At 42.2% G+C, this 17,165-nt stretch overlaps 1 protein-coding gene across 2 annotated transcripts in view; it reads right to left on the bottom strand.

Annotated features, from left to right (window-relative positions):
* FRMD3 (FERM domain containing 3) overlaps positions 1 to 17,165 on the bottom strand; it is a 310,702-nt gene that overhangs the window by 147,108 nt on the left and 146,429 nt on the right. For both annotated transcript variants that reach the window (XM_042964448.1, XM_042964447.1), the window contains exon 2: positions 10,056 to 10,160. In XM_042964448.1, the coding sequence (XP_042820382.1) occupies positions 10,056 to 10,160 (105 nt within the window). The remainder of the gene's footprint in view (positions 1 to 10,055; positions 10,161 to 17,165) is intronic.

Here is a 17,165-nt window from a genome sequence, read left to right on the forward strand (position 1 = left end):
AATAAGAATGAATGAATCTCCCAAACAGGAGATTGTCTTTCCCCTCAGGAGTAACCAGATCCAAAATCTGACCAATTCCCATCACAGCCCTGAAAAGATGGCCTGATTCTCACATCTCACCTGGACAAAGCCCTAGAGTAACTCAGTCTCCCTGCATTATCTAGCCAATTTATGCCATTTCTAGACCCTCTGGCCTCTGCAGGGGGAAAAAGAATGCCATCTGAATGCACTCAACCTCAACAGTGTTCTGGATGGCCCAGTTAGAGCTAGCCCCTAGCTATTTAGCTACCGGTAACCAATGGTTTCCACTCCAGTTTCAGTGAAATCTACAACACAATGCCAACAACAGCAAAAATGTCTATAGACCAGGCACACTCACGAGTTGTTGTCCTTCTGGAAATCAACCTACGCAAGAAAACCTTCACTGCTTCAGTGTAATGTATTTCTTCAACCATAACTGCTCTTGCATTCTGGGTTCTCAGGGATGAGCAAAATAGAAGTAACAGCTGGGAGAAGAAACACCATGGGAAACAGAGGTGGAAACAGCAAGCCTAAGAAAGCACCAGCACCATTTTCTTTTCATAAAGGACTAGACAGCATAAATATTTTAGGTTTTGTGGCCCATATGGTCTGTCAGGACTACTCAACTCTGTCATCAGAACACAAAAGCAGCCATAAACAATACATAAATGAATAGAAATAGCTGTGTCCCCATAAAAATTTACTAAACAAATGGGGGCCATCCTGACCCTTGTGTGCCAAGCCCTGCTCTACATCCAAGAAACCCTTAATGTATACTTCAAGGAAAAAACAGTAGTACTCTGAAAATGCAACAGAGGTTGTAAAAATATCAACTGTTTAACATTAACACAAACTGCTGTTTATTTTAAAGTACACTAAGACACCAAAATGCAATTATAGAAGAAACGATGGGGTTCCTTCAAGCAGTGGAATTCGTCACCACGTAACACTTGCTGTCTAGCCGTAGACATTTCACATCGTCATCAAACTGGTCTAAGGTCAAAGATCTTCTAGCTGCCAGAGGCGCTGGGTGGCTCAGTCGGTTGAGTGTCTGACTTCAGCTCAGGTCATGATCTCACACTCCATGAGTTTGAGCCCCGTGTCAGGCTCTGTGCTGACAACTCAGAGCCTGGAGCCCACTTCAGATTCTGTGTCTCCCCCTCTTTCTGCCCCTCCTCTGCTCATGCTGTCTCTCTCTCTCTCAAAAATAAATTAAAACTTTAAAAAAAAAAAAAGAAAGAAAGAAAAAGGAGAGGGGCACCTGGGTGGCCAGTTGAGTGACTTCAGCTCAGGCCATAATCTCGTGGGTCATGAGTTTGAGCCCCACTTAGGGCTTGCTGCTGTCAGCGCAGAGCCTGCTACAGATCCTCTGTCTCCCTCTCTTTCTGCCCACCCCCACTCATGCTCTCTCTCTCAAAAAATAAAATTAAAAAAAAAATCTTCTAGCTGCCAAACACACGAAGCTTTCAAACTCTTTAAAGCATGTAGTAAAAGATCTGTTACATGTTGGTAACATGGACTAATGCACTTAAATAACAGCCCTGTGGCATAGGTACCATTAGTGTCCCCGTCTTACAGATAAAGAAATTGAGCATAGGTTAAAGAGGCTGCTTAAAGTCATACAATCAGCAAAAGGTAGAGTCAGGACTTAACCCGGCCTTCCTGGTATAAAAGCTCTTAGATCTTGAGCAGTAATGTCTCCCCTACTCCTTCCTTCTTGATGTTTAACACTGGAGCCCATTCTCCTTATATTAAGTCGACCAGCTACCCTTGTTTCCAGAAGGTCTCCCTCTCCTCATTCTATTATTTCTGCTCTAAATGTTCCTGGTTGGTCTCCTCTACTGGCTTCTCCTTCTGGACATCCTTTTTTTTTTTTTTTAATGGATGTTCTTTAGCCTTCAGATTCTCCTCTTATTCTCTAGTCTTTTCCCTCAGCTCTGCAGTCTCTCCTCAGGGTTTTGAGGTAATGAAGACCTCACATGCTCCATAATCTCCATCTGTGGCCTAAACCTCTTCATTAAGCTTCAGATCCAGGCTCACAACTATAGACTGAACAACTCTACCTCATCATCTCACAGTATCCCAAACTCAACATGTCCAAAACTTACCACTTCTTCCCCAAACCCTCTTCATACAGTTTATTTCGTAAGTGACTCTACCTGTACTTGGAACTCAAAAGGGCTCTGTAAGAAACTCAAACACCCAGATGGACAGGCTCTGTGGAGAAGCCCAAAACCACATGCAGAGGGAGGGGGCCCTCAAGCCCCACCTTCCAGCCACCCCCATCAAGGTTCCAGGCATATGAATGAAAGGACCTTGGGCCCCCTGCCCTCCAGAATAGTTCAGCCACTAGCTGAATACCACTGACTGAGCCCAGTCAACACCATGTGGAACAGAAGAAACATCTAGTTGAACCCTGCTCAAATTTCTGAACCCCCAAATCCTGGCATATATAAAATTGTGTTCCTTTAAGCCCCTGAGTGTTTGAGGAGACTTGTTACACAGCAGTGGAAAACTAGAACTCTTACTCCTTGTTGTAGACTGAATGTTTGTCCTCCCCACCCCCACCAAATTCACACATTGAAGCTCTAATCCCCAATGAGATAGTATTTGGAAGCAGTAACTTTGAAGGTAATAAGGTTTAGAAGAAGTCATGAGGGTAGAACCACATGATGGGATTAGTGTCCTTATAAGATTAGGAAGATAGACAAGAACACCTGCATGCTTTCCCCACCCCCCACCCAAGTGTGCACACAGGCAAAAGGCAACACTCTGCAAGCCAGGAAGACAGTTCTCACCGGGAACCAAATCTGTTGGCATCTTGAACTTGGACTTCCCAGCCTCCAGAACTGCGAGAACTAATTGCCGTGCATGAGCAGGTGTTTTCTTCTCGCAGCCCAAGCTAAGGCACTCCTCATTATTCCTCTCCGTGGACAGAACACAATTACAGTTCAACCTTTAAATGACATTTTCTTGAGCATACATGAAGAAATAAACATCTGCTCAAATCGTCATTTCCCAACCTATACTGCTTTTATTTCTCCAAGTTATACATCATAGTTACATTCTAGTCTTCTTCTCAGCTTGACTTAAAAATGTTCTCTAGAGCTATTTGAAACTTCCAAACCTGCTGGTTTGCCATCAGCTCTGATGTTCTTGCCTTCTGGAAGTCCAGTGAGAGCTTCTCTAATGGAAGGAACTTAAACCTCATCAACCTAATTGATTTGTGCCCTCTTCTGAACCAAGCCCAGGAGGTTCCCACCACCAAGGAGGAAGACTGAGTCACCTTGGATATCCTCCTGGTTTTTCCCAACTCACATAAGAATAAAATGGCATTTTTCACCACACTTATTCCTGTGTCTGCCAATTGGCCCAGACAAGATAAACAGTTCATGTGCTTGCTCCTCCCTCTACTAAAATTATGACATCCCAGTTACCTAAATGACTTACAGATTGCAACCTGTCTTTATCAGGCATCCTCATCCCTTCCTAGGAGAGGACATCCAGTGTAGACAGTGTCTATTATGAGCAATCATTTTAGTTAAACACCAAGTTCTGCTTTCTGCTGGAGGAATATGACAATTTCCCCAAATCTGTCAAGTTAATACCTTGGGCCACAATTGAAACACTACACAAAATATCCAGTTTTCTTTTTTTTTTTAATTTTTTTTAACGTTTATTTATTTTTGAGACAGAGAGAGACAGAGCATGAACAGGGGAGGGGCAGAGAGAGGGAGACACAGAATCTGAAACAGGCTCCAGGCTCCGAGCTGTCAGCACAGAGCCCAACGCAGGGCTCGAACTCACAGACTGTGAGATCATGATCTGAGCCGAAGTCGGTCACTCAACCGACTGAGCCACCCAGGCGCCCCAAAATATCCAGTTTTCAAGCTGTTAAGATAACTGCTATGTTTCCTGTAACGTGAATGCTCTAAGTCCTTTCCCATAAAGCCAAGTTATTTGTTCATACCTTCTCCCCAAATAGGCATCCAAATGGTCTTGAGTTTTAATACCCCTGAGACTTTTTTTTTTAATTTTTTTTTAATGTTTATTTATTTTTGAGACAGAGAGAGACAGAGCATGAACAGGGGAGGGTCAGAGAGATAGGGAGACACAGAATCTGAAACAGGCTCCGGGCTCCGAGCTGTCAGCACAAAGCCCGATGCGGGGCTCGAACCCACAGACCGCAAGATCATGACCTGGGCTGAAGTCGGACGCTCAACCGACTGAGCCACCCAGGTGCCCCACCCCTGAGACTTTAAAAACAAAATCGGACAAATTCATGACCAGTGACCTAAAGCAGCAGTACAAACCTTCTCCAGTTCAGGGCTGCCCTAAATCTCAGGTACCACTCTTGATCCTAGTTACAAGCATCTGTGGGACAATTATCCCCAAGAGCAGGAAGCAGCCTTTCAAAGGCAGGAGCAGCTGGTGGGACATAATGCTGTCTGGCTTCCTGGCACCATCCCCAGAGTGAAACCTAAAATCATTGGGATTTTTTTATTCTATTCTAGATCCTCCCCAAAGGTGCCTCTAGAAAAAGCAAACTGCCCTAACGTAGAAAAGGTCTTTTCTAATTATTAATAAAACTCATTGATAGGTTCACTAGTTCTTTCTGGCTACCAACATTAAAAACGCCAGGGCTGTAATTATATCTGCATAAAGAAGGCATGTCTTTCCATTTATGATATCCCAGGTCATCCAATCAGAAAGTATATCCGGTGGCCACATGACCTACAATGCCCAAACACAGAATGGTGGAGGAGATTGTCCCAAAGGTATCAATTTCTAAAGGGAATTTGTGGTCTTTGAGGATGAATCGGAATGGCCCTGAAGTTAGAAAAGTCAATGATACTGACGCAGGTGGGTTAAGCAGATGCTTAGATATAGGGAAGTTAAAATCAAAAGCACTGGGCCCAATCTGCCTGCAGACCGTAAACCAACACTACAACCTAGTCCTGGAAGGAGTCCCCCTCTAACTGGGCTGGTGGGGGAGGGGGTACTTCCTCAGTTCTAAAACACTGGGGGTGACTTCCCCCTAGCTGGGTTTGGGAAAGGGGAAAAGCCAGAAGGGAAATCTAGGACAATGGACATCCCAAACCATAGCCATAGAAAAACAGAGTTATGAAATCCAACTATTTCAAAACTTCAGCTTTCCAAAGAGAAGTTACCCAAACACCTGAGAAGCAGTGGAAAGAATAAGTTACATTGAAGAAAAAAATGCCTGGACTTAAGCCAAGTACTACTTTTTCCTTCTAGAATTATTCCTTCTAAAACTTCTAAACTTCTAAGCCCAGCTTTCTCCATCAGTAAAATGAGAGAAATAATCACGTAACTTTTCCCTAATCTCAGGCAACTAAGATTATAGGAGTTCTTGAGAAGAACAATACGGTGGAAAGTGGAGGGGATTTTTACCGACTGGTATTCAATCTACCCCTCCCTACATCAAATTTTTTAAATAATGGAAATTCTGAGCCCTTGTCATTAAAATAGCAAAAGATAGTCATCATTTACTGATTCAGTCCTCATCACTCTCAGAGCATATGGGGCATGAGACATCTTGTCAAACATATGGTGTTCCAAATGTAATAGTGCTAAATATTTAATATTCCACAATGGTTTACTGTAAATCAAGTTGTGAAGAGTTGTAGGCAAACCACCAACTCCCATAGCAAAGGTAAGTTCCACTTCAGCTTTTCTAACTAACTTGATTTTCTGTGTTGACCAGCTTTCTATCCAAATAATTCACTGGTTTTTATTTTCTGCTGAGGAAAAAGTACATGACCTGATAAAACCACCAATGCTGGTCAATTAATCTCTGCTTAAAACTCCCATATCAGCAGGTCTTTGTGCCTCTGAGCCCATTTTTCTAATTATCCAAGGCTCATTTTCCCCCTTCTCTCCCCAAAGATCATAATAATGGCCATCCTTCCTTTAAAAGAAGTTTTTGACATATATAGATCTTAGACTTGTTAATCGTGGTTGTATTTCCTCTTACAACCTCATACAAGTGCCTCACTTAGACCCAGCCAAAGAATAATTGTAAAAATCACAATAAAAAATAACACACACCATGTACTCAGTATCTACCATTTGTTAAACATTTGCATGCTTTATCTCTAATTCCCATATCAACCCTACATGTAGGTATTGTTATCTGTTTTAACAATCAGGTAGGGACTCAAAGCCTCAATAACTTGGTCAAGATCACACAGCTGACTGACCAGCAGAGGTGGGATTTAATTCACATCTTTCTGAGTACAAAGTCCATCCAGTTCTGTGCCACAACTACTTTGCAACCCAAGTGGAAGCTAGACTCACACTGAATCTTCAGAATCAAAAGGCTCTAACAGTCGTATGGTGCATAGGGGGAAAAACTATTGAAGCAGCCCTCTAAGCAAATTTAGTGGATACATCAGATAAGACTATTTTGTTTTGAGTGTGGCCCACATTTTTCCGCTAATATACTACCCAAATCTAGACACTAAAAATTAAGCTAAGCCAAGCCAAAATATAAAGAACAATGAAACACATCAACCTAACCACTTTTTTTTAACTTAAAAAAAACACAATTGTACACATGAAAAAAGGTACAATAGTATAACCATGTTCTTCCCCTAATGTTAACATCTTATATAACCATAGTACAATTATCAACGTGAAGAAACTAAGATGAACACAATGCTATTAACTGAACTACAGACTTCATCTGGAGTTCACCAGTTTTCCCACAGCTGGACTTGCTGACAATCCCACATTGCCTTGGTTGACGTGTCTCTCTTAGATTAGAGAGTTCCCCAGTCTTTCCTGGTCTTTAATGGCCTCAATGTTTGTGAAGAATATAGGTAAATTGTTTTGAAGAATGTTTCTCTCACTTCAGTTTTTCCTAGGTTTCCTAAAGATTTGAACAAAGTTATGCATTACTGGGAAGAATACCACAGAAACAATGTGCCCTTCTCAGTGCAGGATAATCAGGGTGTACATGATGTTGGTAGGTCCTCTTACTGGCGATGTTAACCTTGATGGCCTCATTAAAGTCGTGCCTGCCAGGTTTCTCCACTATAAAGTTAGGCTTTTCCCCTCTGCAATTAAAAAATATCTTGGGGGAAGGGCACTTAGAGACTATACAAATATCTTGTTTCTTCTCAAACTTCTGCCCACTAATTTTAGCTTTCATCAATGAATCTTGCCCACAACAATCACGGTGATGTTGTAACAGTTTTCTATTTCTCTCATTCCTTCTACATTTATTAATTGGAATTCTTCTGTAAGGAAGAGCTACTTCTTCTCCCCTTTTATTTACTCAATTATTTATACCATTAAGACTCATGGATATTTTATTTAATGGATTATAATCCAATACTATCGTTATTTATTTTGCCCTCCGATTTTCCAGTTTGGGCCACTGGCAGTTCTTTCAGGTTCACTCTGTGCCTTTCTAGTGACCTTTTATTTTTTTTGCAGTTCCTTACTTCCAGGCACCACAACATGCTCCAGGCTCATCTTGTGATTTCCCTGCCTCAGCCCTAGAATCAGCCATTTCTTCAAGGAGTCCTTGTTCCTTTTATTAGAAAGTGATGTTTAGAAACCAAGATCTAGAGGATAAGTGTGCTCATTGCTAATATGGGGTCATTGCCTCTAGGACATCTCAGAAAACAGAACTTGGAAATATATACATATGCATACTATCCCACATGCCCATCTATGTTTCTGTATTTTTTTAAACTATGAGTTCATACAAACATCTGATTCCAATTCTAAAGACTTCTCTTATTAGGTTATCTAATATCTTCCCAATGAATCAAGAGAAATGAAAATAGTTTATGCACTTAAGTGGTTTCCAGATATTATCTAGGCCAAGGGTCAGCAAACTATGGCAAATTGCCTATTTATAAAATACTTTTATTGGAAAAAAGTTTTAGAAGAACACAGTTACATCCATTAATTTAGGTATTGTCTATGGCTGCTTTCCACTAGAATAAAATAATTGAAAAATTATGACAGAGGTTGTATGGGTCACAAAAGTGAAAATATTTTCTATTTGGTCCTTTACAGAAAAAGTTTACAAATCCCTGGTCTAGGCTATGTTTCAATTTTTCACTTGGAAGAGGAGTGGAAAGAATGTGGGTTCAAATACCATCCTTCCACCATTAATTACTAGTCATGTAGCCTTAGGCAAGCCACTGACCCTCTCTGCACCTCAGTTTTCCCCTTCCTTATAATGTTGTGGGGAAGACTAGAGACTTGCTCAACTAATGGCTGCTAGAATTACTTCCGCAGGTCAGGTTTCTAGAGTTGATAGAATCTTACACAAAAATAATCTATATTCAGTGGTGATTAGATGGCTAATATAAACCACAGAGTCTACTTGACCTGCAGGGATTAGGGTTTGAACCATAATCCTAAACTCAACACTCACTCCATCACTTACTAGCTATAGGACCTTGGGCAAGCCACAATATCTTTGAATCTGTTTCTCTCTCCATAAAAGGTTAATATCTTCATAAGCCACAAGAAGCTATGTCTATGAATATCTTTATGCCATGGTCCCCAATACCAGTCTGAAGACCAAAGCTGGGATGGCTACATCAAATGTAGAATCAGGATGTGTTAAAATATATGTTCCTGGTCCCAGCCTCAGGTATTCTGATTCAGGAGGTCTAGAATAGTGTCCATACTAAGTATTGTTAGTAAACCCCTAAGGTGATTTTGTTACAGAGCCAGGTCTGGGAACCACTGCTAACAGTAGGAAATGCCATATGAATCCCCTCCATGACCTCATGTCAGCACTCCGTCCTCACCAGTATCCTGCTACCTTCCTCTCAGGTAAATGGCCCGTTAAAGAGTTCCTGCAAGTGCTACAGGAAAGCAAAATCTCTTTCTGAGCCACTGCATTGTATGTGTTTACAGAAGATTAGGTCCTACTGGAAATGATTCCCCATGTTTCAGAACAAAATCTAATCTATTCCTTAGACAGCCTCTTCCTTTACAAAAATACACTCTATAAGCCTCTCCTCATTGTGTTGGGTCAGTAAATATGAAACGAAGACTGTGGGGAGGGAACAATGCAGAGAAAGATGACCGGGGACACCAATAGGAGGAGAGTAAATTAAAGAAGACAAAGAGGACCTGTTCCCCCATCCCAGACCACCACCCAGCTGACCCCTGCTTGGCAGTAGGGGATAAAAAGCAGGTATCAGAGCAGGTACAGGGCCTTATGATCCATAGCTGGGACCCACAGCAGGGTTGCAGGAATGGGAAACCCCAAGTGGTGGCCCAGGATGGAGATTCCTGAGACCTTTTGGATGTGAAGGACAGATATCACTGAATCCAACGTATGTCATAAATATATATGTGCTGGTGCAGTACCCAGCTCAAAAGGCCAGACTCCCCTACTTTCTCTTACAAAATCAACAGATACCAAGAAGGATAGGCATATCCAGGAACAAGGATACAGTGGGGGTTGTCAAATTTAGTGGTATTCAAAGAGCAGCTTTCAAAGTATCTTAACCCTTTCATCTGCCAAAAGCTTTTTTAAAAATTGAAACGAAATTCACATAACATAAAATTGACCATTTTAGTACATTCACAATGTCGTGTAAACACCACCTATATCAAGTTCCAAACATTTTCATCACCCCAAAAGAAAACTTTGTACCCATTAAGCAGTCACTCTCCTGTTCCCCTCTCTATCAATAGCTTTTTACAGTGAGAAGTAGATTTTCTCCACAATAAGATTTTATGTCGTCACTGTCTGAACCCAAGGTTTGTCAAACCTTCTCAAAGACACAGGAACTGGGTGGAAATAGCTTTCTGGAAAGGTCTAAGGTAAGTTTTCCTTTCTCCTGTCCTACCCAGTCCAGTGGGAGTAGTGCCAAACTCTTCCACTCACACACACACCAGGCTTGTCGGTCTTATGTGGTCAATAACCATGAGAACAAGTATACATCATGAATTCTCTGAGAGGAACCTCTTTGCTCACCCACAGCCTGAATCACTCCCCAAAATGGGTTCAGACAGAGGTTGACTCTTACCCGCTGCTTCTCTGGGTCCACATAACGAATGCCAAAATAGTCCTTCTCCAGCAAGCTGTAGTAATTGCAGATGTGGTCAATAAGAAACTGCCCTTTGGTCTCCCTCTGCAAAAGAAGCACATTTAAGTTTCAACTAGAGCTCACCTTGTACATTCATGTCTAAAATGTACCTCATTCACACCATAGGTCTGTCCTTAGAGACTGGATTAACTCACTCCAGTCCCTGGAGTAGGGACTCCCAAACTCCTTTAACTACAATCCACAGTGAGAAATACTTTTTAAGGCTGTGAATGATTAAACACACACAAACACACACACACACACACACACACACACACGAAACCAAAGGAAAACTAAAAAGAGAGCCAAAGAGACACAAAATAATACCCTGCATCAATGAAATGTATATGTTCTATTTTATTCTTTTATAGGCCATTTGATTTTTCTAAAGCTATTTATGACTCAGAACACTGCTTTAACAACTCAGTACCTAGTGGAGACCCAGAGCTCACAAACCCACATACAATGCACCTGAACGTTTGCTGTAATTGCTCTGTAGGTAGTCACTCATCCAGGCCTTAAAATGATCCTATGAGGAAGGTCCTCATATTATGTCTTAAGAAACGGAGGTAGTGAGAGGCTCAGCAGCTTGCCCAGAGTCCCACAACCCATACAGAGGAAGGTAGGAATTGCCCCAGGCCACCTGGTTATAGAATCTGGGCTCCCACAACACCAATTTGTCTCCCTGGAACACTAGTGAATATACTGCAACTCTGCTAGAAGGCACAGTCTGGATGGTGCAGGACTACAGTGAACTGTATCGGATGGAACACCCTCCCTCCTACTAGGAAAGGTGGGAAACCTGCTGCTTCAGGCCTCAAAGCCGGCGCATCACATCCAGAAGGAAAGGAAAGGCACTGTGGCGGATGGCGGGGGAGGGGAGAGGGCAGACTGGGATTCCAAGTGACCCAAGGGACCTTAGGCAAGCTTCGCAGCTGTTTCACATGGGCAAAATGAGTTGGTTGGATTATTTTTCCTTCTAAAATTCTAGAAGTGAGAGCTTTGTCAGCCAAATCTGATTAAGATGAATACCATTACCACAAAACCCTGTCAATAGCAAGGACTCTTCCAAGCCCTCATCAGGATCTTTGATAAGATTAATTTCTGCTTCAATCAAAGTCGCTGACAGACCCGAGGAATATTTTAGGGGTGGAATGTGAACTATAAAAATAAATGAAGAAATTAGAGATATTAAGTGAGCTACTCTTCTAAGCTACTAAAAATAATTTTGGAAGATCAGATTGATCTGTTACACGATTATCTTTTCATTAGAAACTACCATCATCAGTTCAGGAAGTTGATGAAAAAGCCACTCACTGATCTGGGATGCGCTGCATTGAATAAAGGACTGCGGCATATATGTATATAATATGATATGAAGCCCCAATTCTCCTCAAATTACCTTCAGTTTAATTTTGAATAAACTCTGAGCCTTTACTTCCTTTAGAAGAGGAAACCATCTGATGTAGCTCAAAGAGGGACAAAGCATCAAAATGGAATTTGTTTTTAGATTTCTCTAATTGTGTTTAACCCAGGAGGCTCAAATGACAAGCTATACCTGATGACTGCTGAATCTAATGCCCAGAACATGATCGATGGATTTAGTTCCTTTTACAGATTTCCTCTGTAATGCATCCATAGTTAAGAGGCTGCTGAAGAATCAAATCACCGAACACAACAGGAGTCTATCATTTTTTATGATGGGATTGCTAAGCTCTCTGCATTCAGATTTGCTACGGTGGACTGCCCCCACCATATGTGAGACACACACAATATGTGGGTCAAAGCAATGCTTTGCAATGATGTGGGATTAAGCAGAATTTGATTGGGCCTGGCAGCTGGCATTTTGCCCTGAAGATGTACTCAAAAGTGCAACAGAGATTTTTTTTTAAATGACTGAACACATCAACCAATACATACTCTCATACTACGTAAGACCCTTGAGAAAAGGCAATGCCATTGTAGACTATGTGTTGACTGAAATACACAAATGCGGCTGAAACAGAAATCAAGATCTTCCACAAAAGCAGGGGAGGCCAGTTTCCACGCTTCCAGGCCACCAGGCCCCTGTCCCTGGGAGCACTGCCCACAGACCAGCAATCCTGCAGAGCAGTGGCCTCAGCATCACCTGGGAGGGAGCTGGTTGGAACCACAATCTCAAGCACCGCTCTGGACCAACTGAAGCGAATGTGTACTTTAGCAAGATCCCCTGGTTATTCACATGTTCATTCAAGTTTGAGAAGCACTGGTCCAGGGGAATTTCCCCCATGTGTGAGAAGTGCAAAAATTGTACCTGTCTCCAGACGTCACCAGAAAACAAAGCCCAGTTTCCCCTTGAGAATGGTCTACTCCTCAAGTCACAAAAATGAAAGTGTTTTCCATTCTTAAGAACAAACACTGCCTCTGCATCTGCAGGCTACAAGCCAGCCTCGTCATCTTGAGATGCTCTGTGTCGCTGCCTCTTGCCAAGAAAGCCAGCGTACAGCCTCATGTTCTGCTCTGCTCTGCCTGGAAATCTGGACAGTGTTCTTAAGGCATTTAACTTCCTCTTATTATCATTTCTGTGCATGAAGCCCAGTTCTCACACTAAATAAAAGACCACCCGGCCCAGTACCAAGGGTCAGAGGAGCCTATTCAGGGTCAGCTGTGTGAGCGGGTCCAGCTGCCAGTTCCACACACCTCACAGCAAGGAAGGGCCTTGGGGTGAACACTGGTTCTGTTCCCAGCCCCAACTTCTGGAATTCTCTGGAATTGATTCTCTGGAATCCACTTGCTTCCTCCTGAGCTTCCTGGACATATAAGCCACCGTTCACCACCCTGACTTGCTGCCTAAGCCAGTGCCTGGCACGCTGGAGGTTATCGAATGACTAAATGAGGCATTGCTTTTTCTCATGGAAAACCTGGGGTCTAGGAACTAACGGTGGGCCTCGGGAAGATACTAAAGTCCCAGCACTGGAGATTCCACAAGCATAGCAGAATTAGCCAACTCTCCCCAAAATTCTTCAAGGTCTATGTGGAGAAGTGATTGTCAAGAATTTCAAGTAGAAGGACTTCCTTTTAATGTCAAAATTTTTATTCTCCCACAAGATAGCAGCTGTACGTTCCATATCAACTAAATGGGGAGGGGGGGGAATCAAACAGCTAATATAAATTCTTTAGAACTATTACCTAATTGTGTTTTATCACAACAGGACAGAAGAAAAACATTAGGACATGTAAGTGTGTGATCCGTGCTTTAAGAAAGTGCCTTAAGTACAGACTTTGGATGTTGTCTCTAAATGAGGTTATACAGTCTCAGAAATGCACTAACAGCATTGGAAAAAAAAAAGAATGTATTCATCACACACATTTAAACTTATGTCCCAATACTGGTCCTCACCACCTGCAGTACATGGTGAATTGATTTACATATACTGTACTTAAAATATCATGAATATAATTATAATTTTTTTTCTGTTGTCATTTTTTTTTAATGTGTTAAAAATCTAAACCAGGGCCCCTGAATGGCTCAGTCGGTTGAGTGTCTGACTTCAGCTCAGGTCATGATCTCGCAGTCTGTGAGTTCGAGCCCCACACTGGGTTCTGTGCTGACAGCTCAGAGCCTGGAACCTGCTTCAGATTCTGTGTCTCCCTCTCTCTCTGCCCCTCCCCCGCTCACGCTCTGTTTCTCTCTCTGTCAAAAATAAACATTAAAAAAAATTTTTTTTAATCTAAACCAATGCTAGTCAAGATATGGTCTATGGATCGTGTAAGATTGTAAACTCTTTGTTACTGGTTCTGCATGAAATAAATGCAGAAATTAAGAGTACTTTATTTTCATTGCGTGTGTGTGTGTGTGTGTGTGTTTCAATGTTTATTTTTGAGAGAGAGAGAGAGACAGCGCAAGTGGAGGAGAAGCAGAGAGAGAGGGAGACACAAAATCTGAAGCAGGCTCCAGGCTCTGAACTATCAGCACAGAGCCCAATGCGGGGCTTGAACTCATGAATCATGAGATCATGACCCGAGCCAAAGTTGGACCCTCAACCAACTGAGCCACCCGGGCGACCCTCATTATGTGTGTTTTTGGGTTTGTTTGTTTTAACAAGCATTAGTCCAAAACAGATTGAAGAAACAAAATCTAGTACTGGTCTCACCACAGAGTTTGAGATGCTCAGATCTAAACTGCCACCAGGTTCTGGGTTCTGTTTGGGCTTTCTTTACTCCAGGAGCCTCAATGTGTAAAGAAAGGGGTCTGGGTCCTCTCTCCACCTGCTCTGCCCATTTTGTGACAATTCTTGGAGCGTGTATTGATCCCTGAATTTTTTGCAATAATATCACATTCACTCAGGACCCCCTCCCATAGCCTGAAAAGGAACCTAATTTTTGTAATCCCAAACTAGCCTACTTTTCAAAAAACCCATCTCTCCTCCCCACCCCAAAGTATGTACTGGAAGGAAAGAACAGGCCACTATGTTAGAGTCTGTTTCCACCACTTACCAACTGGCTGACCTTAAGCAAATCATGAAATCTGAGACTTCGTTTCTTCTTGTGTAAAAAAGAAATAATGGTAACTTTCAGAGTAATCCATTGGGGTGGATTTGAGACTCATTTATGTATTTGTTAAATATCCATTATGCAAGACACTGGGACAGGGATTAGAGATCGTGAACAAAACAATTTATAATTTCACGGATCTTAAGATCTGGTTTGTAAGATGTGAAAGCAGTTTGCAAACTGCAAAGCACTATACCCCAGTAAGAGGTCATTACCAGAAATATTAAGAATTATCTGAATCTTAAACCTTTGTATCCGATTTCATAGATCCTTTTAGATACAAAGAAAGTGAGAGTAATAGTATTTGCCTCCCAGCATTGGCCTCTTGGCAAAGAAAAAGTGAACAAAGAGACAAAGAACCCAGTTCTGTTGCTTAATTCCTTTTGCAACTAATTGAACTCAATTTTGTTGCTTAACTCCTCTTGCAACTAAATGCTGATGGTGCATTTACTTCGACTCCCTAGTTCTACTGAAGCAAAACCAAAATATTTGTGCTTAAAGAAGAAGAGCAAGAGAACTCAATTGGCTTAAATCAGCCATGGCTTGCCTTCAGTGAAAAAGCATGGCATATTTCAATCCCTAATTCCTAAAACTCCAAAGCAAGACATTTTTGCTACCGTTTAGACACTGGTTACATGAGGAGAAGAGTACCGGTCCAAAACTACCCAATGTATCGCTACAAATCAAGGTGTAGAGTTAGAACAGCTACCTTTAGGGATGAAATAAATATCATGATAATTAACTATTCCTTGAACATTTATCATACACCAAGAACTATGTTACTTACTTTGCACTTAATATCCTGACAACCCACTGAGGCAACTAATATTCTCCCCATGTTACAGATTTTTAAAAATTGATTCAGAAACATTGTTTGTAAGGATGTCAAACCCTGATCCAACACCTATGCCCAAGATATTGGAGGAACTCAATTCACCTATCTGCTGCCATTCTCTAAGCAGACACAGAAGAAACAGTACAAGAATTTAGGGGCAGTCAGTATCAAGTACCCCGATTCCCTGAATTGAGACACTGGCAGAAAAGGGCACTGGATTATCCACCACAACACCAGGCCTGGACAGTTTTATAAAATACAAACCGCATTATAGATGCCATTGGTTAGTTGCCCAGCATCCATACACCACTTTGTCATTCCTAATAGAACCCAGATTTTGCTCAGGTATGTACATGCATACACGCAAATAACATACATGCACACAACTACATGCAAAGTCCCTGAGCTTCAGCAAACTATAACTCACCCCTAACTCCAGGGATCAAGCTTGGCTTGAATCCCACCCCTCTTGTCTGATTGGTTCATGAAAGGACACATGACCCAGTCTAGGCCAATGAGACATGAGGAACAACTGGAGTTTCTGGGATGGCTCTTGTTCACTCTCCTGAGAGAGCTTCAGGAAGACACTTCCTCTTCCCTCTGGATGTTGTTATACAAAGGGGTGGAGGCCTGGAACTGTTGTAGCCATGCTAAAACCAGGCTGAGGATGAATCCAACAGGGCAGAGCAAAAATAGTCACAGGGAAATAGAATCTGTGTCTCCAGATTACCAAACATGATGCTCACTTTAAGTGTGAACTTCCAGGATTGCCAACAAGATTCCTTGTTGTTTCAACTAGTACAAATTGGTTTTTCTGCTTGGTGCACTCAAAATTTTCCACTCGAGAGAGAAAGTGAATCAATGCCTCAGGCCAAGGCGAGGAGTACAGAAAAGACAATTTAGGGCCAGTGGGAAACACAATCACAGAGATTATCAACTAATGAGCCAAGGAGTAGAGTCCATCTACCATGTTTTACTTGACCAACATGGTGTCTCTGCAGCTTTAAATCGGGATCCTGCTCAGAAAATCTGGCTGCTGGATGCTCTTGAAAAGCTGGAGGGTCTGGAAGCTGGGCCATAAAAGTCTGTTGGAGCTCAGTATCAGCTCCCCTTTCCCATGGAGGGTGAACCTTGCAGTCTGCAACATTCTCACCCATTCTAGTATCTTCCACATTGTCCATTCCCCATACTTCCTTAATCCCTAGAAAAATTCGAGTTTACAACCCTGATATGAGGCAAATTAGAGGTTTTCAAAAGTGTTCCTTGAGTTTTCCTTGGAAGTGCTGGAGAACCACAGCCAGAAAAAGTCCTCAGTGGACATAGCTTGAGCCATGTAGCCACTGAAGTCCTAGGACCCTTTGGCAGGGAAGAAGAGTTCAACATAGACCAGAGACTTTAGGGAGGACCACTGGGATAAGGGGAGCAGGCAACAACCTTAAGAATCAAACACAAACCCAGCACACTAGGAACAGTGCATTCTGGGGAAGGTACCATGGCCCCCACTGTAACAAACAGAAGTGAAACTGCCAGACTTCGCTTTCTGGTAATCAACGCTGTAAGACTTGTCTGAAGGGCCCTGTTGCTTAGCTCCCTATGTTCACACAAGTTGCTCTTGAAAGGGGTGGCCTCCATACATACAAATCGGGGGAAGAGCAAAATGGTCAGTCTCTGCTGATTCTTCT

The sequence above is a fragment of the Panthera tigris genome, chromosome D4 (assembly GCF_018350195.1).
Source record: "Panthera tigris isolate Pti1 chromosome D4, P.tigris_Pti1_mat1.1, whole genome shotgun sequence".
NCBI classification, from domain to species: Eukaryota; Metazoa; Chordata; class Mammalia; order Carnivora; family Felidae; genus Panthera; species Panthera tigris.